This window comes from Lonchura striata, chromosome 3, assembly GCF_050655825.1.
Source record: "Lonchura striata isolate lonStrDom1 chromosome 3, ASM5065582v1, whole genome shotgun sequence".
NCBI classification, from domain to species: Eukaryota; Metazoa; Chordata; class Aves; order Passeriformes; family Estrildidae; genus Lonchura; species Lonchura striata.
Window position 1 is genome coordinate 68,191,371 of NC_140705.1, and position 22,715 is coordinate 68,214,085.

Genomic DNA, 22,715 nt, shown 5'->3' on the forward strand with positions numbered 1-22,715 from the left:
TTTATCTGCAGTTTCTCAATAGCAGGAAATTTGATTCACTTGAACAGTCTTGCAAATGCACATATACTTCAGAATGAAAATACAAGAAGGCCCTAGATATCTTTTCTTCCTTGAGAGATCAACAGTTATTTTGGGATACCAAAACTGAACAGTTTTGGTAGGGGGAGAACTTGAATTAATACTTTGCTTTTATTCCCATTCATTCTGGCAAAGCCACTGCATCAGGGATTCTGAAATTGTAATATCAGTGGTATGTAAATCTGTGCAGTGTGGTAGATATCAAAGACCTGATGGTCCAGGTTCTTACAGCTACCTTGTAGTAAAGCATTACTAGAAGCCTGCAGGAATCAGAATAAGCACAGGCTTTTGGCTCACAAAAGCAAGAAATACGTCCTTTAGTTAAAAGTACTGGAGGTTATTACACTGGCCTCAGGGACTCCATGTAATACAAATGTATTGGTCAGTGAAGGATTGCAGTGAATAATGGAGATATGCAATCCCAGAGGAACAGCTGTTTCTGCACAGAACACATACCTGCAAAGAGCAATGAGTTGCAACTGGTGGCAGGAACTCAGCAACCAGAATTTACCATTCCTCTGAGTCATAACCAAGGAAACTAAATTACTGTCTTAAATTCAGGAAAAACAGACCATGCAGAAGTTCTCTCTTAGTAAAACTGTAGCATTTACCTTTCTGACTCTTTACATATAGTCGACCTTCATCCCCTGGGCTCAAGTGTATGTTGGGCAGTAGGGCTGTCAGGCATAGGAAACTAAAGTTCCATTATCTCAACTGCGTCCAAGTTCTCAGGTCCTTTATTCCCAAACTCTGTGTGTGTATACTGATGCTAAGAAACCGGGGCAATTTGGCTGGGCCATGAGAGCTGGTTTCAGAGCTGTGGTAGTAGAGGCCACTATACCATACCAGGCTAAGCCCAGTCCAGCCCAATGCTGATGTCAACAGATCACTTGGAAAAAAGTCAGGTGATTCTACCAGCTCTCTACACCTCAAGTCATGGCCATTTGAGAACTTTCAAAAGGGAACTTTAGACATATGCAGCACTGTAAAATACATTGGCAAAGTTACTGTAAAAATTCTTTACGAAGTCTCCGTGATACACAGTATATAAAAGAAATACATAACAATGAATGTCAGACATTACAACATAGTACAAAAAAACCTAAATTTGTCTACATATCAGGTGAAAAATTTCTGGAAGAAAAAGTGTGAATTACGGTATGTGAAAATTGCTGAAAATTCCTGAGAATTCATGCATGTACATGCATGCCCAAGAACTAATAAAACTAGCTGTATAAATACTGAATTGTTAAAATAGAATTCACTTAATCCCTACTGTATAACAAGAATACACATTGAATTTCAGCTTACTTCTTTGGAAGTTTCATTTTTTTCACTTTTTCTTCAGCACGTTCATCAGCAATTCCAACGTGGCAACCTAATGCCAGCAGGGTTCTAGAGCACAGAAATCAGAGATTAATTACTGATAATGTTTTGATATTTTGAGTTTCTACTGTTCATAGGTACACTATAGTGCCTATAAATGACACTATAAAACAAATGACACCTATGGAAATTATTACAATATAATATAGAAATATCAACACCAGCCTTTTTGTATATGTAATTTTTCTGATAGTATTAGGAAAATGTCACAAGATGTTCCAAAAAAATCCATTAAAATATGAGTAAGGTACTTCAAAATGAAACTATCATATAGTATTTTTTTCTCTATGAGGTATCAGTTTGAAGATTGCCATTGAGATATTATTTCTGCTTTATATACTTATTCATACCACTTACATACTCATTCATACTGCTTCTAACCCATGTATTTATCTGTTTTGTTACTTCTATCACAGCTACAAAAAGAAAAAAAGGAATAAAATATCTCTTATCCTTAGAATGTGTCTTAATTCTGAAGAAGCTATTATTTAGAGATTTCAGTTGGATCTGGATTTTTTTAGGACACACTACTGAAGACAGAACTGACAGCAGAATGCACGATAAGCATTAGGCCAAAATTGCCATGTTATTCAATTTAGACAGCGTGTCTTGTACCTACCAAGAGGCTTGTACCACAGAGTCACTGAACCAGTCCATTGTGGCCTGAATCTACAAAATTCAGTTAATTTCAGAAAGCAAACACTATTTATACAAACTTAGAAGAGGGTCAACAGTACTAACTGGGTTTCTGATTACTTCAGACTTCTTGCTTTCCTTATAGCCACATAGTTTAGTAGCATAAATTTTAAATCTCATTTCTCTCGAAGATTTGATCTGTAAATTATTAATTATTTGTTCCTGCATGTATATTCAATGTTAGCTTCTAGTCTTTCTTTAGTCTAGGTGCATTAATAAAATATTGACATTGAAATTAATAGAAATCCTAGACAAAAGTCAGAGACTTAACTTTGGAGTCAGATGAGAATTTTCACAAAACCTGAGGGAGATAACCATATCTTTGAAAGAAACTGATTACAGAAGAAATCACAGGTGTAAACAGCTTGGATTCCATTCCAAATTTTCCTGAAGTGAAAGAAAGGTGTCAAACAAGATTTTTTTTTTGTTCTTGCCACTAGCTAAAATGATATTTTCTAGTCATGCTTCAACTATATTTACTGCTTTTGAACTGACTGGGAGCAGGGGGGGAAGAGCATAAGTACTCTTCTAACATTGTTTCTTTTGTCAGATGAATTGTCTGTTTCAAGGAGATTCTTCCAACATATTTTTAGTGCTAGCTACAAGAAGTAGGTCCTACTGTTATGGACTGTGAACCCTGATTTAAAATTAGACAGTAAAATCAGAAATGAGGAAACTAAATCCATTGGCCCCTTCCTGCAAAACACACTATCTGCTAAGAATACTCCATGCAGCTAAATTTCAACTGGCATAAATAGTACATAATTCCTATGCAGCTATCACCAACATAAGTAGGAGAACATATCTAATAGTGAAATGCAGTACAGAGGAGCTAACCTCTGGTAACCCCATTTTTCCTGTCATGTAAGCCAGGAATTATCACTACCCAAACAAAACAAATTCAAATAAGAGTGCCACAGGAGGATAAAATGACAGACTACAGGCAGAATCTGAAAGACCATTAAAGTACTTCAAACTTAAGCAAGAAAATGAAAAGTGGCTAAATGTAGCTCTCATCATCACAATGGTAGATGTAATTATCACACAAGACTGAGTAAATACACAGAAATGAGAAAATCAGTCACAAAATAATAAGCAAGATTAACCAGAAAAATATGCAAGACCAAACTATAAAACATATATATATAAGCATGTGCAGAAACAGTATGAGCAAGCATATTTTAATCCCATGACATTTTCAGAGGCAACTCATTTCTGCATCTTGACATTTCATACAGTATGTAATTTTTATAGCTCATAAAAGTATTCAATCTTACTTAAAATATACAAAGATCCCAGTATATGGAAAAGAAATGTTGTATCAGATAATATGACTTAGATCTTCCTTGGTTTCTAACTCTCATCTGGCAGCAAAACTAGCCACAAACCAAAACACAATTACATTCAGCATTATTCTCCATGTTTTGCAACTATTTCAAGTATGCAATTTGATGCAAATTGTAAAGAAAATTATTATTTAAAATTTATTTAAAATAACATTTTCTTTCCTTTTCCCCTCTTATCAAGATTGACAGCTAGTAGACTAGATACATCTAGTAAAGAAATAGTCAAGATAGGTTCCAATTCAAGTCATAATCTACAGACCACCTAGAACTGATTAGTGCATTGACTTCACCACATTTTCAAGCACGTAGAAACAAACTGAGTAAGAGGCCCCGAATCCCTGCACAACAGATGTCTACATGATAAATACAACTCAATACTACAAAATTAGAATTTCATTTATGAGAAAACAAGGACTAATACAAGGAGGTAAGGAAGACTTACAATTTTAAAACACATAGAAGGACTGAATGCTTTATATTTTGGATATTATCCATTTAATAGGAAGACTTTACTTAGTAAGCATTAATTTAAAAAAAGAGTAATCTATAACTTGTATGTTTATAAAACAAAAACTTGGGGATTTTTTACAGGGTTAGATTAGAAAAGCACTGGATACTGAACCAGTAATCATCTAAAGACTCATTAAATTTGTGTGCATTTAATTATGACAGCATGATTTTTCTGCTGTTTGAGCCATATTTTATAGAGTATTCTAGGAAAACATCCAAACATAGTGAAAGTTAATGACATCATCTTTTGCAGTTTCATTAAATAGAAAGGAAGAATCTACTCTGAATTCCTAGCACATTGCTCTGCTTATGGGAAATGCTCAAAAAATTTCCTTTTAATTCTAATATCTACCTATAGAAAATTTGAACTTATTTTCTTGCTTCCCGTTCAATGGCTGTTTTACCTCAAAATAATGGCAATCTATCCCTCCAGAAAACATTTAGCACTTAGAGTCATAAATATGACCCCAAGTATTCAGTTTCACACTGAGTAACTTATTTAGTCTGGGAATGGTAGAACAGTAAATAGTGCAGAGAAGCTGGCCTGAAAAGAAATCTACAAAAAGTTCTAGAGGGAGTCTTCTACAGAACTTTCTACTGTGAGAACCCCGGGTTTGGTTGGGGTTCTCGTGTGGTGGTAGAGCTTCTCCTCCAACCCGTGTTCCCAAAGGAAAACTCCGCAGTCTCTTCTTGTTCGGTCTCAAGATGTTTTATTGCTAGTTATCTAACAGATTAAGTTCTCGGGCTGCGGCCCTTTGGTCAGCGGCCCAGGCAGAGAGGCACACACTCCTGACACCCTGACTGTCCGGTGTCTTCTTCTTCTCTCCCCGCCCAGGGCTGCTGCTATCTTTTATATGATATATTACATATTACATGTTTACAATTATTCCCCAATACCTATTACCTATGTTACCAAGTGTTTTTCTATTCTAAACCAATCTGTGAGTGCCAACATCACCAAGAACATGGAGGTAAGGAAGAAGAAAGAAGAAGGATGGGTTCAGCCCACTTTCCTCCATCTTAGAACTTCTGACCCCCATGTACAAAGTAAAAACCCCCCTGTACATGCACTAAAACCCCCCTGTACACTACCAAAAAATATTTCCCTCTACTTTGTGACTACATTTACTATACTACCTAGCATTTTGTGACTGCTTGTTCCACCTTCAAAGTTGGTAATTCATTCCATGGTTCAAACTCGAAATCACAGCTAAATCCAGCTGCCTGCTGGGGTCCAGACTGCGTCTGACCATGGCCTGGAACCTCCAAAAATGTCTGAGAGACATTTTGAGTTCCCACATTCTACTATGAGGACATGAAGTCCTTTAATTAGGAGTATAAACACTATATTGCACTATCAGTTTACATGGCAAGGATTTTAATAATATAGGACAAATTTTCACTGAAAAATGATATCACATGAAGACATTCATCCTTTGTAATCTCTCTAAATAGTAAAAAGCAACTATATTCTAAAAGTGGGGAAAAAAAAAAAGGAGAAAGAATAGATTTAAATATGGTTGATTTGAGAACCACATCTACTATCAAGCATTTATCAATTTGAGATATATTTCTACACGTTGGCTCCATGGAATGTCACATATGGGAGAAATTACTTATACTAATAGATTTTTCAATTAATTGACAGCAAAGTATGAACTCAAACCTCCTTGACTGACAAAGCTGAAGAGAGGAATTGTATCTTTGTAAACCAGAAAAGTAGATTATTTCAACAAACCCTTTAATGTCCCACTGAAATTTTATAGCATTCCAACTGGAGAGTTTCCATGATATTCACACATCTAACCACTCATCCACAAAAGGAAGAAATGCTTGCTACTCTTTGTTCTGTGGCAACATACACATTGACACTGAAATAGCAGCAAGGGGTTCTGAAGCAAAGTTCTTAATTTAAATATTGAGTGCCAAAGTGTGTTTTATCAATAAAGAAAATGGAAAGAAATTAAATTGAATAAAATCAAATAAGAAGCAAAGATTTTTTTTTTCAAACCTTGGATCTATTTCATTCCTCCTAGATGAAAATTGTCTGAATTTTCATTTCATAATCAGCATTACCACAATAATTCTAAAATACTATCAAAGTAATTTTCAATGCCAAATACATAATTCATTAATGTGGCTCACTCCCTCATTTGCATATTATTACCCTCTCCTACACATCGAATTTTAATTTGCACGTCAATTCTGGAAACTGCATCTCCTTACAAAACTCTAACTATAAATTTCAAAAGTTCTAGCAACTTACTTCAGTGTTTCAAGTGACATTTGCAAGTTATAATTTCTTTCCTGCTCCGGCAATTTTGAGAACTCCACTAAGCATGGGTGTTGTCTTTTGTTGTCATCTCTAACCTGAGAAAAAAGTAAAGAAATAAGCTTACCATGCCTCAAAAAGAAAACAAAATTTTAAACCAGTCCAATACACAAATTACTTAAAGCTGATCCTGTTAAAATTACTCAAACTGGATGAACACCTCAGAACAGAAAGATTTCTGTATTCTCAGAGAATGATCACTGTGTTCAAGCAAGGCAGAATTTGTATTTGCAAATAAACTTCAGATTTGCATATCTCAAGTGGCTTAAATACAAATTTGTACACATTCAGATGTTTGAATTTGAACATTCAGATGTTCACAGGAAATATGCAAAGTTCAAGAACAGTTCAATCTATATTGTTTCAACATACAGCCATTAAGTACCATTTAATCTTCAGCCCATGTTTCAAAAATTCTGCATCCAGTTTGTACAAATACGTTGACATAGATAGTACTGAAATCCTTACCTAATGAAAAAAACAATGTAAAAGAAATTTTCCCCATCTCTTAATTTGAAAAATATTCGTTTCTAAGTTATTTTTAGTACATAAAAGCAGAATGTAACTGTTAGGAAGCCACATATGAGTGGAACATGAATTTATTTTTAGTGTAGTGATAGGAGAGCCATACAGACAATAATTTACAAAATCCTACATTTTATAAACTTGCAAATTTGATCAAAAACATGTTTAACTTCCTCTATTTTACACAGTTTTAATCTAACACTGGCTATAACGTAGAAAGGCAACCTTGGAGGCTGTGACAACCAAGCATTCTACAGCTCTCGACTTAGCATCTTGTGCTAAAGTTCAGCCAACAACATCTACAAAGGCTTGATAAAATACATTAGTTTGAAAATATTACCTAAAAGTCCCCAATGCATTTGTTAACATCTTATTGACAATATTATTGACTGTTAACATTTTCATGTCAATCTTAGATGGACCATAAGTTCACCATTTATATTAACCTTTAATGGTGCAAAGTGGAAATTATTGTAAATAACATTATTGATTTTTGATCAATCAGATAATTCTGCTGGAAAACTGAATGCCTAAAGTTGAAGTTAAAAAGCCTAACTGTTATAATTTTTCAAAATTGATATTTACACTACTACTTAATCTAGCTTATTTAATGTCATGAAAAAAAAACATATTTCTCTATAACATTGCTGAGTTTTTGCATTTTGATCCAAGCACATAATTCTCAAATTGAACAGCAGTAATTTATGTTTTGGACTGAAAAATCTTTACAGTCTCCAGGGGTTATTTATCTTGATTTGATGGGATTAATGTTCTTTGGACAGACAACACAGGCAATTCAGCTGTCAAACTAATTAAAAAATTTAACAGACGATAAATTGAGGAATGTCTTTTACTACCAGTGAAAATTTTTATTTACAGATTCCTAAGATTTTTGGTAATATGTCTATTAAAAAATTAAGTAGTCTCTGAGTTTAGATCTATGTACAGATAATTAAAGTCTCGCATGTCAGGTATTCTTCTCAGAAATCCAAAATTATTTATTTCCCCTAGTGACATTATTTCTGTTCTACAATTAAAATGTATAATAATTCTATCATACAGCTAGCATATTTTGTGGGTTACCTTGTAGTTTCCCATTTTTTTCTGAGAACAAAATAAAAATCTACTGCCTTGCAAATTACATTAGTGGCAGAACTCATGCATCAATTCTTAATTTTTGTGGCTGTTTTTAAATGTGCAGTTACATTGAACAGAAATAAAGATATGGAGATGCATCTGATAATTTCAATAGCACACATATTCAGAGTTAAAATTAAGCCAATTAATAAAGTCCATAATTTTTTGTACATTGGCTTGCTATTTTACTTTTTTACATGCATAGACTGCAGCAGTAATAGGACATGCAATAGTGGGTATCACTTTGGTACTGATCTGATGATGCAGATATGTAGGATGAATATACAATGATACAGCAGAAATTTTTAATTATCTGGAGGATAATTTTAAAAGTCTATTAGACTTTAAACTTTTAGAAGGCGAAAAAACACCATTAGCTACTACATACAATGCATCTTTCTCTGAACTAAAAAGACAAAATCTAATATTAGAGGACTTGTGTGTGTCTAAGCAAGCTAATTTCTGTGCCATGAAATCAGATAAGTAGAATTGGCAACAGTGGCTTAAATGCAGCCAATACAAAAGTGGGAGGAGCTGTTGACTCCATGGAGAACAGGGAGGCCCTGCAGAGGGACCTAGACAAATTACAGGCCTGGGAAATCACCAACCTCATGAAATTCAACAAGGGAAAGTGCCGGATTCTACACCTGGGATGGAGCAACCCTGGATGCATGGACAGACCAGGGAATGAGATGCTGGGAAGCAATGCCATGGAAAGGGACCTGGGGGACCTGGTCAGTGGCAAGTTGAACATGAGCCAGCAGTGCCCTGGCAGCTGGAGGGCCAACCCTGGCCTGGAGGGCATAGAGCACAGCATCACCAGCCAGGCAAGGGAGGGGATTGTCCTGCTCTGATCTGCACTGGGGAAGCCTCACCTCCAGTGCCTGGGGCAGTTTTGGGTGCCACAACCCAGAGAAAGTCATGACACTGTTAGGTAGTGTCCAAAGGAGGGCAGTGAAGATGGTGAAGGGCCTTGAGGGAAAGGCATTTGAGGAGCAGCTGAGGTCACTTGGCCTGTTCAGCCTGGAAAAGACTGAGGGGAGACCTCACTGCAGCTACAGCTTTCCCATGAGGGGAAGCAGGGGACAAGCACTGATCTCTTCTCTGTGATGACAGTGACAGGACACAAAGGAATAGCCTGAAGTTGTGTCAGGGGAGGTTTAGGTGGGATATCAGAAAATGGTTCTTCACCCAGAGGGTGGTTGGACAGGCTCCTCAGGGAAGTGGTCACAGTGCCAAGCCTGAGTGACCTAAAGAAGTGTTTGGACAACACTCCTGGTCACTGGTATGACTCTTGGGAATGGTGCTGTCAAGGGTCAGGAGTTGGACTTGATGATCCTTGGGGTGCCTTCCAACTCTGGGTATTCTGTGAAACTGATAAAATTATTTGCAAGGAACCAGTATGATTAAGAAATCATCTACCAAAAAATGATCAGCATATACTCTATCAGGATCCCAAAGAGAGTGCATCCTACCGCAATACATTAAAGCAAGGTAATTTCAAAAATTTAACACCTATTTTCATTTTGAACATAACTAATTTTATCACTTGGTAATTATATATGATTTAAATAGTGTTCAACTGTACAATAAGACTCTCAATATGTAACGGTACACTAAGAGTTCCTGCAGGTTACTGCACAGCTAGTATGATTACACCACAATTAAAATGTTTTGACATGTTAATTTAACTGAGGTTTTGCATTTTATTTGGTGGGGAAAGTAACTACAACAAAATCTAGAGATCTTCTCTGTTAATCATATATTTTTAAGTACTGCTGTATGCTAAACCAAAAATATACCTATGCCCAGTTACTTTAAATTTGTAACCTGAACTCCTCAGAAGCCCAAAATCTTTTTAGTAACAAAAATAAAATACATACATGTTTTTACACTTATATCTAGTACATGCAGCATGTTTCTATATACTCTTCACAGCAATATTTCTTCATAAAGTAGCATTTGGGAAACCAAAAATGAGTATAGTAACATGATAATTTTTTACCGATTACATTTTAAAAGAAAATCTTTTTCATGCTCCATGAAAAGTAGGAAAGAGATAAGAAAATAGTTACACAGAGCACCTAATACAGGCATGAGACTGAAGAAGTGGAGAAAAGGAAAGCAAAAACCAGATTTAATGGAATTTCCTATAGGCAATACTTATTTAGCATGTTAAGAAAAGTACTGTCAGTCAGCACATGCAAAGAGAAGCAAGAGTAACTGTTTTTATTGGCTAACTCTACCAGTCAGTTGAACATCTTGCTCCAAGAACAAATAGGTGAAAAACTCACTATGTGCTTTCTGGGCTGACAGTTAGACTGAAAATTTCAGAACCAAAAAGCTTTAATACCAGAATTTTTGTTCAGAAATGCCCAAGTGCTGTTGGGTTCCACATGCATTTAGTAGGAAGGTGTATAAAACCTTACTAATTTTGGGGGGAATGATGAAAAATACAGTCTCATTAGTACATTGAAACCAATGTACTGAATCATACAATGCAATTAACAGAAAATTAGGTTGGAAGGTACATACTGGTCCATACTGCCAGCCAAGTTCAATCTTATTCATAACCCAAAGTTCATGGATGTTCTCTGCTAATTTTTCTCTAATTCTTTCCAGGTGGGGAGGCAAAACAATCTAAAGAGAAAAGAGATAAGAGAGGAAGAGGCTATTACAAATAAGTTGCTTGACATGCCACCCAAATTTTCATAACAGGCAAACATCATACAAACCAGATCTCAATAAATCCCAAGAAAAAAACAAGTTTGGGACAAGGTGCAAATTCAACCAGATGAAGTAAAATGGGCATGTAATATGTGTGTGTTTAAAAAGGAAAGTGTAGTCTCACCATACCTGGCTAGTATCTACAGGAACTGGAGTGAAAGCTGCTTGTGACAGAGACACAGTGGGACCCAGCAGGTCTCTTGTGTAGCTACGATCTTGTTTGTACTCTCGGCTGTTCTCCACTTTCAGCTTCTCTTTTGGTAGGACAGCTTCAAAGCATGGAGCATATCCAGGTGGAGGAAGGAACTTGAACTCTCCATGGCGACCTCCAAGCAAGAAACGAACCCTGTAAACATCAGAATTACTTTAGATAGCCAAGACACCTCTGGTGGAAAGTCTAATCAGTCTATAAGCCTAAAGAATACTAAATGTTATTTTTAAAAGGGAAAAAAAAGAAGGAGGGAAAAATGTGAATGTTGCAGCTTCTTTTCATTGTTTACAGTTCACCATTCTCTAACTGCTGCTGGTTTGTGATGTAGGAGGTTGAAAAAACACAGAAAAAGTAAACCATTCTTTTTTCTAGTTAATTTTACTTCACTGAAGGCATTTTAAATCACAAGACCAATAATCTTTGAGAGAGAGAATAATCAGTTTACTCAGCACACCTATAAAGTAAGAAGCAGCCTTTTGAGTCTCCGAAGGCAGATATTAAAACCAGAGTAATCAATCAAGCACTTCAGAACTCTCTCCATTGAAGAAGTCTCCATTCAATTTCATTTGAGAAATGAACCTAAAACCCTGTGGTTCTTTTTTTCTCATAAAACACTAAATCTTTAGGACAAAATACAAAAAAATCCTGAATTTCCTTCCCTATAATTTTTACTTGTCATATTAATAGAAACTCAGTGGAAAACACTCTTTTATTCATAACAAAACAGTAAATATGTAATGGCTTTTTATTACTGAAAAATTCAATCAATGAGGTAATAATGGTGTAGCAATGACATAATATCAACATGACATAGCCATGGAATAATACTGAAAAATCTTCCTAGAACATTGCCATCCAGAAGGAATCAAAAAACACCCAAAAGACTAGCCTTAAACCAGAAGAACTTGGTAACTTTTCTGTTTACTGAGTGTCTTACAAGATTTTTGTTAATGCTGTACCGGTACACATTCTGTACTGTGTGCAGTACATAAATTATATCTGTCAATAATATCTCTGATAATAGAAATAAAGTATGCAAGTTTATAGTTTTGCATTTTGTAGTATGCAGATCTATGATTTTACTACATTTTCTATCCTGTATCATCAAAAGCAAAGTTTAAAGGAGTGTATTCTGCATCTGGAGTAAAGGATGGGTGTGTACTCTGTGTGACAGCTTTTAGGTTATTTGGTATTCTTTGAATGATCCCTCAGAGAACATTGCTCTGCCTCCAACAAAAATAAGCTCTAAGCCTTCATCTTTGCCAGTCCTGAAAACATTGGTCTCCCCACTGGAGCACCACACAACCTTTTTTAATATTATAGTCTCAAATTGCTCAATACATGGAAGCAAATCATTTGGTGCCTCAAGTGTGACTTTAAATTTTATAAAAAACCAATTCAGCACCAGAATGCAGACTGAATTCATTGTAACTCATGCTGCAGAAAAGGAAGTGTATACCCACTACTTCTTAAGGTAAGCACAGATAATGCCTCTTTTAATAATAGTTACTACCTCGTAAAAGGTGAATTAGGGAAGATATATTTTTAATATCAAAGGCTGATGCAAAATGCTGCCCTGGAGTGAATATGTAGCAATGTATCAGCAAAGAAATTATTAAGAAGCTGTTTGTAATATATGTCTGCAAAACACTAGAATACACTGGTGTGCTGAAAAGCAACAGATGCACTGTGTCTTCAGGACTTCTTTGGAGCTCTCACTAACCAAGAACTGGAAATTTGCCAAAAAAAAAAAAAACAAACCAGATGTCATAAAGAGAAATGAGAGCAGACAGTCAGGGAAATATTCAGCATACTCATCTATACAGGAAAAAAATAACCAAAAAAAAAACAAACAAACAAAAGAACAGAAGACTTGGGAAAAAAAATACCCAACAAAAAACCCAAAACAACTCCATGATCCATGAGATGCTAACTTTATTCCTGCAGAGAAGCTGACAACTGGGAAGAAGAGGCCATCTATGTTGAAGTTTTCAAACATTCCTTGAACTGGCTGACCATTTATTCGGAAAGAGATGCTGGGGGCACTCAGGTCCAAACAGCAGCTAATGACATCATCAGTTCTTAATAGATGTTGGTTGGGAGAATTTACTGTTCGTGCTACACAACCTATGGAAGTAACAGAGGCTCATTTAGTGAAACTTTCAAAAACCACACTTGTTTTCACAGCAGCCTAAAAAAGAGAAAAACGTCACTTTAGAGTGCAAACACATTAACATACGAATGTCTAACCTATGACATCCAAGGCCTGATTTTAAGCTTGCAATATAGTGAATAGCAGCATACAGTCATATCAATACAGCTATTTCAATCATAAATAATAAAACTGAATTACATTCAATGTGAGAATAATTAATGATAACTGTATAAACAAAACCCATCAAACTACATTTTATTCCTTATATTACAGCCATTAGTACCTAATATGAAACCCAATATACTTTTCTAAAGAATGCTTCATTATTTAGACAAAGAAAAATATCTCACTTTGAATTTTAATGGATAATTAGGTACTCCCTTTTAATGGCCACATCATGGTATTCTTCCAAACTTGTATGAGATTATACTATTCAGTTTCATTATTAAACTACAAACCAGCATTTTTCAGCAATATGCAAAGGGAGATGCCTTTTGAAGGCACATATCTTTAGTGATATATATATTTTAATCAGTTTTTATGAATTCTAGAGAATTATTCTATCTTAGATCAAGTTTACACAAGCACACTTGCTTCCTAAGAGAAACAAGCTATAGAATTCAGAATAAAAAATTATTGTGTCTGAAATTTACTGCCATCTACAGTACAAAATTTTTGAAAAAACATGGAAGCTGTTTGAAAACAAATCTACATATATTTTCCAAAAATAATACGCACTGTCTGCAAGAGATACTCCATGATGCATACTAAGAACAGAGCACCAACTTTTTAACTAGGGTGTCTAACTTTTGTAAACACAAAAGACTTTACTAGCACTACATTTCCAGGAAGAAGCTGAAGGCATATGGTTTTATCAGAAGCAAAAATAATGACATCTCAGAAATTTTTCTACAGGTGAATTTTCATGCACATATCTCCCCAGCCCCTGAGGAAAAATAAAATACCAACACTTTCAAAACTCTATATATTTAAAATTACTTTGTGATACTGCCAGATGAAAATATCACAGCTGAGAGTTTGTATAAAATAAATCACAGAAAGGCACAATAATTTAATAGCAGGGATAACAAAACACTATAAAAGCTACCAATGAAGAGTGGATATTTCATCCACTTAAAGAATACTACTTGAGCCCAGATGTCTTTTAGACACTAAAATTTTGGCAAATATAGGTTATGGAGCTCAATGCAAGGCTGACTGCTAACAGAAATATGTATTGGTCATTGATGAATATACAGAAGATCAAATTATCTAAATGCCTTTTCTGGCCCTAGGTTTTAAGGACCTATGAGTTCCACTTCTCCATAATAGGTAATTTCAGGACGGAAGAACCAAATGCAAATTATATGTGATTCTCATACCAGCTTGGTCCAGAACAGAAACTTTCCAGAGAAATTATTGTTGCTATCCATTAATACAGTAAATGTTTCATGGTAAGAAGGTTATTCTTAAATGCCATTGCAGAGGCTTATCAAGATGCAGCCTGAGATTGTGGAAGCAAAAAAAGGTCATGATTTTCAATATGCAACAACTAAAAGTTCTTCCATATTTGAGAAGTATGTAAGTGTTACACAATATTATCAGCAAAGAAAGACACAAATCTTTTCAAATCTACCAGCCACATCCATAGCAGATAAAAAAATCTGCAGGCACATTTGTGGTCTGACCTTTTTTTTTTTTCCACAGGACTTGAGAACCACAAACAACTGTTCATTTTTTCTGTTGTTACATTTCTGACTGAAAAGTTTGCAGTGGGTAGAAAAATAATTTTGATTTTCAGTAATTCTTTAGTTCCTCCCTAAAAGTGACCTTAAGTACAAAAGCTATCTTGGTTAGCTCATTATTTTCAGGTTCTTCTGTAATAATACTTTTTCTGTCAAACTCAGTCACGACATTTGTAATGATACCATTAATTATGCATCATTGTTCCAAAGTAATTGTCACTACACACAAGAGGCTAAGTAGCAGCTTCTCTCCTAAGATGCCACTCCAGCTGATATGCTATTATTTATTAATAAAATCCATTGCTATTTTTATTGGAAAGTTCTTCTGAAATGCAAAACGATATTATTTTCCAAGTATCAAGCTACAATGCCTCAAAACTGCAAAAACTTTCGATGATGCAGCTGACTCACTGTATTTTCTCTCTTGTCTGCTAAGGTGCCTTAGAAAACCTGCTCATAACTTTATAGTGGAAAGAACTGCCAATCCAAGGAGCCTTTCCCAGTTTCCAGGCTGTTCTCGAGTTCACCACTACCCAATAATCTCTCAGAAATCAAAAGAAAAAAAATCTTCTCAGCAAGGTGAAATCACAGTAAAATCTAAAATCTCCTTTCAAGAAGTTCAGGACTGTCCAACTGTAGGACTACCTATTCTAAATGAAAAAAAAAGTCAAAACTTATGAAAAAGATTAAGAAAAAAGAGAACAAGGCATCATTATTCTGATTTTGCTGAGCTAACCCAGTCTGAAGAAAGAATAAAGTATTTGTAGAATCAAGAGTAAATACACTACATAAAAAATATCTTTTTTTAAATATATGGCAAAAAACATGTAAAAATCTTCTTCACCTCTAAAGTATCTCTGAACTTCTCACAATAAAAATCTGGCTTGGAAAATAAACCAAAAATCAAAAACGAAGAATCCTGATACTTAAATCTCTCAAACTGTTCTACACTACCACAGAAGAATTAAAAATCCAGATGACTGTAGTACTTCAATTTTTGCAGCTTTGAAGTTTTAAATAAAATTTTCATGGTTACCATGAACACACCCCTATCCACCCATCCCCCAGAATCCCAGGCTGAAATGTAAATTATTAGTCTACCTGCATTACTTCATACAAGCCAATTTTTTTCAATGGACATTGTCAGTTTAAGTCATATTCTGATATAGGTTACTGTTTCTGTATGTTCCAAGTGTCAGCTGAAATAAATTATTCACTTTGCTGCTGCTGAAAGCAAATTCACTGGGATTGCAAACACAATTATAATGTTTAAACAAAAATAATCAACAACCACAAAATACCCAAGAGAATACCTGACCACAGATGTAGACCATCAAAGCCATAGGAATATAAGTCATCACCAACACCATTTCCTCCCCATTCCGCTCCTCCCCCTGGGTAGGGTGAGTAGCCTTCTGTTGATGCCCAGCCCACTCGTAGGTGAGTTGATTCTGCAGTCACAAAGGGCTCTAGGTGGTCCACCATAAGTTCATAGTACCATTTTCGGTATTGAGCCGAACCTTCACTAATCCCCAAGAAGATGTTGGGTCGCATGCTTAAACAAAAGGAATAAAAGTAGTTATTAAAATTTTATCTCAAGGACAAGATGAACTGCTGTGTACTTTTCATTTACTCAAATTTCAAGCTGGTTTTGTGTGAGTAAAACAACAGAAGTAATTTTACTTCATGGAAACACAGATTACCAGGCTGGAAAAGACCGCAAGGATCATCTGGTGCAACCTCTCTTGATAAAAGCACAAGTCAGGACAAGATGGCTCAGCATAGCGTCCTGCTGAATCTCATATGTGTCCAGTGTTGGGTAATCCACCATTTCCCCAGCAAGATTATTCCATTGAATCATTCTTCTCATTCTGAAAAATGTTACTCTTTTCTCCAATCAGAATTTCCCCAGGAGATACTTGTACCCATTACCCTTAGGCTTTTCCATGTGACTCCTGGCAGCACCTGTTCCTCTAACTGGAAAAATTGAAAAAAGAGGTAGCTTCAGCTCCAATACTTTTCACTTGCACTCCCAAATCTGTTTAGTCCTTCTTGATTCTACCCAGGTTCCAGGTTACTGTGCCTTTTATGCCCCCATAAGAGTAACAATGGATAGCAATCTGTGCTCTGGACAAGTTAAGACACCCTCTAGGCAACATCTGAGACATTAGCTCTCACGAGGCAATATATTTAGTTATTTATTCTGGTGAAAAATGGTCTATACATTTTAAGTTAAAAAAAGTGTGCTTCAGTAACTGAAACAGTATCCTTACTCAGAATAGTAAGTGGTTTATGTGTTTGAACAATTGGTAGATGTTAAATCCTGAAAAAAAAATCACAGCTATTCATGAGGTACCAACACAAGTGTAAGTACACATGGCAGGTTTAATTTTACATAGCAAACTGCATTCTGTAACACTGATTATCAAAATTGACCACAGTATTCCAGGTCCCACCAATGTCAAGAGAGTCAATCAATTCTTCAAATCCTTTAGCTTTAAGTAGCCTCCTTATAATATACAATGTGGGTTTTCAATGGTTTTCAGCATCTAGTAAATCCTATGAACTCTTGAGTTATAAGAACTATTTCTATGTTTAAATTTTCATTCTCAAGCAAAGATTGAGATTTTTAAAAATAAACAAGTTCGAGACAGAAGATCCCACTGATCTTCATCCAAGGCCACATTATTTGGCCTCAGCATTAATTAAAACTCTGGAAAATCATTTACTTAATAATATTTGTAAATTATACTTTACCGATGGTATTAGCTTCATCTTGTTATTAATGTCTGCTTTAAGGTAGCTTCTAAAACTCTGCCAGCAAAAGGAAGAGTGAAGGCACACTCTAAATATTCTAGGTACTGATGAAGGTGCTTGACACTAAATTCTTAATTTTGACCAAAGGTGATTAGGAAATCCTTATAAGATCATAAATGCAATCACAGGACATCAGCTGACAATACTTTGAATCCACATCTAGATCTAGATCATAATCATTAGAAAAGACTACAGCTTTGCAGACTTAAAACTGTTCAGGGCAGCTGTAGCTTGTGACAACCCACGTTTCAAATTTAATCACTACAGCAAAGGGAATTTAAAATCCTAATAAAAATAAAATATCATAACAAAAGTTTGGAAGTAAAAGAGATTTTCTGTAATGACTATTTCTTTTAAGCACAAGGTGGGATTTTTTTTCCTTTATTCATAGATAGAGATTTTTTTCTTTTTCTTTGTACCTGCTCACATGGTTGACAAGGCGTGTCTGTAAGAGCAGATCTCTTCCTGGCAGGAGATTATCACAGATTAGATGTTGATTAGACCGCACAGCTACTCCATGACAAACACAGAGAGAACACAAAACATCCAAAACCTGGAAAAGAAAAGAGTTTTTTTTTAATCTTAAATACTTTTTCATTGTCATGGTTAATTACTTCAGGCAATGTAATGCTCTATAGCTTGTTACTGGAAGACACGTAATGGTATGCAATTAATCCAACACAGCAGTTTTATTTTAGAGCAATTCAGAAATTCTCCTAACACTATAATATTCTTCCCACTTCCCTCACAAATTGTTATGTATCAATGTTTTTGCCAAAAATAAAGTAACATTTATCTTTGCTTCTTCAAACTGCTCATACACATTTCAGGATAATTTTTATTCCTCATTATCGAAACAGCATTAAAGTATTTGAAATCAACTTCTGCACAGAAGAACGAGCTTGCTTTGTTCATCTAAATATACTTGTTTAGTCTTTACCTACCTTATGGTTTCTTCCATGCTTGTCCAAAAGACAGATGATTGATTTAATATGTCCTTCCTTAATAATGTTAAGAGCTTCTGGGCTTTCTACCAACACACAATGTAAAACCTCTAGAATTCCTGAGGGAAAAAAAAAATTTTTTCATTGATGCGCATATAATGTCATAACTCTACATAATAGTTTGCAATCTGTTCCACATGAACACAAAATAGTTTCAAAAATCATTGTATATAACAAACAAACACAGTAAAGAAGCAATTATTGCCATGAGGAATCATTAGCCTTAAAACATGTCTCTGCAATGGGGAAATAAAACAAATTCCCATGTGTACTGGACCAAATCAACACCTGCTTTGGGATCTTCTGCCTTTGGGAAAGGCAAGTATTGTACATGCAGTTGATCATTATCTGTTGCTACAGTTGTGGCCATAATGAGAAAAATCAAAGGGGCTGAAGGAAAGCTGAGAAGCAGCCATCAATCTAGAGATATGCAATTCCTATAAGTAATGTAGAGCTCTCATTATTCTGTCTTCAGCGCTTTATTCAAGCCACATCTCCAAACACTCAGCTTAATCCTTGCAAACCAAAATCCATAGCGTGAGTCTTCTACTCTTTGCCATGCGCTCTTTCCATTCACAGAAACTGTAGCACTGCAAACTCCACTTGATGTGGAAAAATAATGGTTTTGTCTGATGGTTCTGTCTCAGTGAAATACTCTGGCCCTTCTATGATCCTAGTGAGGAAGAAAACACCAGCTCCTACAGATAAACTACAGCACCATCACCATTTATCCCCATATTATTTAATGTTTTTGAGAGGTTTGAGGGACATAGGCTGTCATCACTAATAAAGAGTAGGGGTTACTCAAGGACTGAAATGTAGAAAAGGTGAAAGACAACACATAAGTGATCATTTGATTAATCCAGTAAACAGGCTTCAAACAAAGTGTTGATTAATATATTTGTAGACAAAATCATGCATATATAAACAGAAAATGCAGATAGATAATGAGCTAGGGGTGAACCCCCAATGTGATTCTATAGCCCTGAAGGTTTAAACACAAGAAGCCTTAACTATAAATAAAAGAACATACTAAACCTAAATTTGGTAGCAGTATGGTCTTCGTTGCAATAGATGTACACTTCTATTATTCCACCATTCTATGGTTCTATGAATACTGACAGTAACAAAATTGTTAAAAAGAGTAAAAACCTAAGAGTCATGAAAGCCAGCTAAAAAAGCAGATGCTCTGTAGCAACGTAGCAGTAGCCACCTGACTGGATGAAGTCAGGGGTCACTGATAATGGAAAACCTATGGTGGTTAAAAAAGTGTTACTAAAGGATCCTTAATAAAAAGGATCCTTGTAATCCAGAATAAGATTAACAATTTTCTGTGTCACAGTGATCTGGGAATGCATAAAAATCATTACATTCAAAACATGGTAACTGGACATTTGCCACCTCTCATTGTATCACTGAAACACACTTGACAAATATAAATAGTAATCCAGTATTAAATAACACCACATAAGTGTGACAATCAGATCCTTAGAATTTTCTGGTAGGTAGAGCCATAACCCTGTGCCTTAATATAGTGCACAGAGTACATGTTGTAGAATTAACATTTTCAATAACAGAATTAAAAATCCTTTGAGATTGTAAACTTTCAATAATAAATGCATGTTATCAATTAGATCTAGCTGCCCTAGCACCTTCTTGAATTACTATAGCATCTGACTGCTAATTACCAAATATGTTTTGGTCCCTGTGTTTCAGAAAAAAATTGCATGTGAGTGTACTGTGTCTGTTCAGACTGATTCACTTTTAGATTATCTATATTAAAGAAAATCAGACTTGTTCCAATTTCATTGGAGTTGCTCAAGGTAGAAAAGCAGTAAGTGTTTGAATCTAATACAATTAAACAGTATGATATGCAGAGTTCATAGTAAGGAGAGTGAAAATTTTCTTAATGACTATCAGATGAAAGGAAACATGTACATTCAAGACAGTATGTTGACTCCTCTAATGTCACTCTCTAGAATACTAGAATATAATGCATGCACTTAAAATATCCTTTTAAAAAGCCTTAAAACCTGGTTTTATCTGGGTCCAAAAACCTTTACTTGGAGGATAATCGTGTTAAAGAAACTTCCCTGTCCAACCATTCACTCTTTCACCACCTGAGCTTGGATCATGGCCCGTTTAGAGCTACACACCCCACACTTGCACAGCCAGACCACCAGGTTTCCTTGCCAGCTCTACCCCAAGTTTCTCATAGCAGAGTCTCAGATATCCCAGTGCTTAAAATAATTTGATTGTGGTACAATGACTAACAAAATAATGACTCAAGCTGGGTGCTACCAAGGACAGATCCCCAAGACAGGAACCTGAGATTACCTCAGTTAGAACATGGTGCTGATAATGCCAAGTCTGTGGGTTCAATCTCTGTACAGACCATCTATTTAAGAGTTGGACACAGTGATCCCTTTTTGGCACCTTTCAACTCAGAACAGTCTGTGAGTCTCTGGGCTCCTGGACTTTTATACCCTTACAGTCTAAGCATGCAGAAATCTGGGGATCCTTGACTCCTGCCATTTCTCTGAGCGTCAGCTGCCTGGGCTACAGGTTACTTTGCTACGCTAAAGATCAGCAGTTCAAGGCTTCTCATCTCACCCAGAGCTCAGCCAGCAGCTCAATTGCAGGCTGCAAACAGAACCTCCTGCACTGAATGCATCCCTCAACATTAGATTACTAACTTGTATTCTATTTTTTCACCTATGTTTTAATGCCCCTAAAATTACAGTAAGGCTAGTTAATCCCATCTGGAATATATTTCAGAGTGAAAGACTAATCTAATCTTAATTTATGGATTGAAGAGACAACTGAAGCATTTGCATTGCAGCTCTGTGACATCTCACTTCTAACATGGTCTACTCTCAGACATATTTCTACCTGAACAGATAGTAATTTTCCTTCTTTTGCTTCAGTGAAGCTTGGGAGATGAAACAATTTCTGATCTAATTTGTACAATCAATTCATAGTTGCTGTTTATATATTTAATGGCTTTGTTCTGTTTTCATAACACTTTTAGTTCCAGGAAAAGAAAAAAGTGAAAAGAGGAATTTTATAGATAATAGCTGATAGCATCAAATCTTTATTGCAATGTATTCAAGAAAACACATGCAGGAGAGGTAGCTGACAACTTTGACAACTTTAGTGTTCAAGGTGAACTTCATTTTGGTGTGATTAACAAAACGTGGTTATGGTCTTCCCCAAATACTTTACCTTAGGGAAAAAAAATATGTTATGTGAATATATGTATCCAAATATTCTTAGTTTAAAGGTTTAATATAAGTCAGTATTTTTCCTTATTGAAGGTCTACTGCTGAAAATTAAAACAGTGAATATTCTCAGCCTGTCAAGCCAAATAAAGCTTAAAATCTGGCAAGCAAGCATCCCACAAAAAATCAGAAAATTACATTTACATACTAAAAGCTAAACCTATTGTGCCTCTCAAGATAACAAAAGCACAGCCTAATTAGCATCTTTTATAACTGACTCTCTCAAAATCAGAAAAAGTCTTTATTATAAGATTAGTTTTGGAGGCAACATGGAAGTTATGTTACAAATACACATGGGGATGGAGTACAAGTGGCCTAGTTCCTAGCAGAAAACACAGAACAAATGAGTATTGCAAATATTAGTACACTCAGAGTTCTTGCAGCATGTCAGGAGGTTCACTACCCGGAGCAACTAGTGTCAGAATACTCTGCAGTTTACAGAATGCATCTCATACCTTACTATACTATCATAAACAATTAAGTTTTTAATTATGAAATCTTTGTGGTTTGAGATTAAAAATTAAAAATACGTATGTACATAACATAACATAACCATAACAAAAACCATACAACATAGCACTTAAGAAATTTCATCTTGAACCTCCAAAAGCTGAGCAAAAAGTTTTGCATTATTTCTGATAGCTCTTACCCTGAGAGTTTCAGATATAAAAGATGGTCTTTTAGGAAATAGTTTCACCATTAAGATCTTGTGATATACATTGAAATTAAGCAAGTTGCAATCAAATCCCATGCAAATGCATAATT

General features: G+C 35.4%; 1 protein-coding gene across 8 annotated transcripts in view; it reads right to left on the reverse strand.

Moving 5' to 3' along the window:
- Nucleotides 1–22,715, reverse strand: part of RYR2 (ryanodine receptor 2) — a 381,438-nt gene that overhangs the window by 163,733 nt on the left and 194,990 nt on the right. For all 8 annotated transcript variants that reach the window (XM_021527072.4, XM_085576771.1, XM_021527071.4 and 5 more), the window contains 8 exons: nt 18,610–18,728; nt 18,085–18,218; nt 16,162–16,403; nt 12,883–13,075; nt 10,867–11,083; nt 10,546–10,650; nt 6,283–6,386; nt 1,390–1,473 (listed from right to left, as the gene is read on the reverse strand). In XM_021527072.4, coding sequence (XP_021382747.3) covers nt 1,390–1,473; nt 6,283–6,386; nt 10,546–10,650; nt 10,867–11,083; nt 12,883–13,075; nt 16,162–16,403; nt 18,085–18,218; nt 18,610–18,728 — 1,198 coding nt within the window. The remainder of the gene's footprint in view (nt 1–1,389; nt 1,474–6,282; nt 6,387–10,545; nt 10,651–10,866; nt 11,084–12,882; nt 13,076–16,161; nt 16,404–18,084; nt 18,219–18,609; nt 18,729–22,715) is intronic.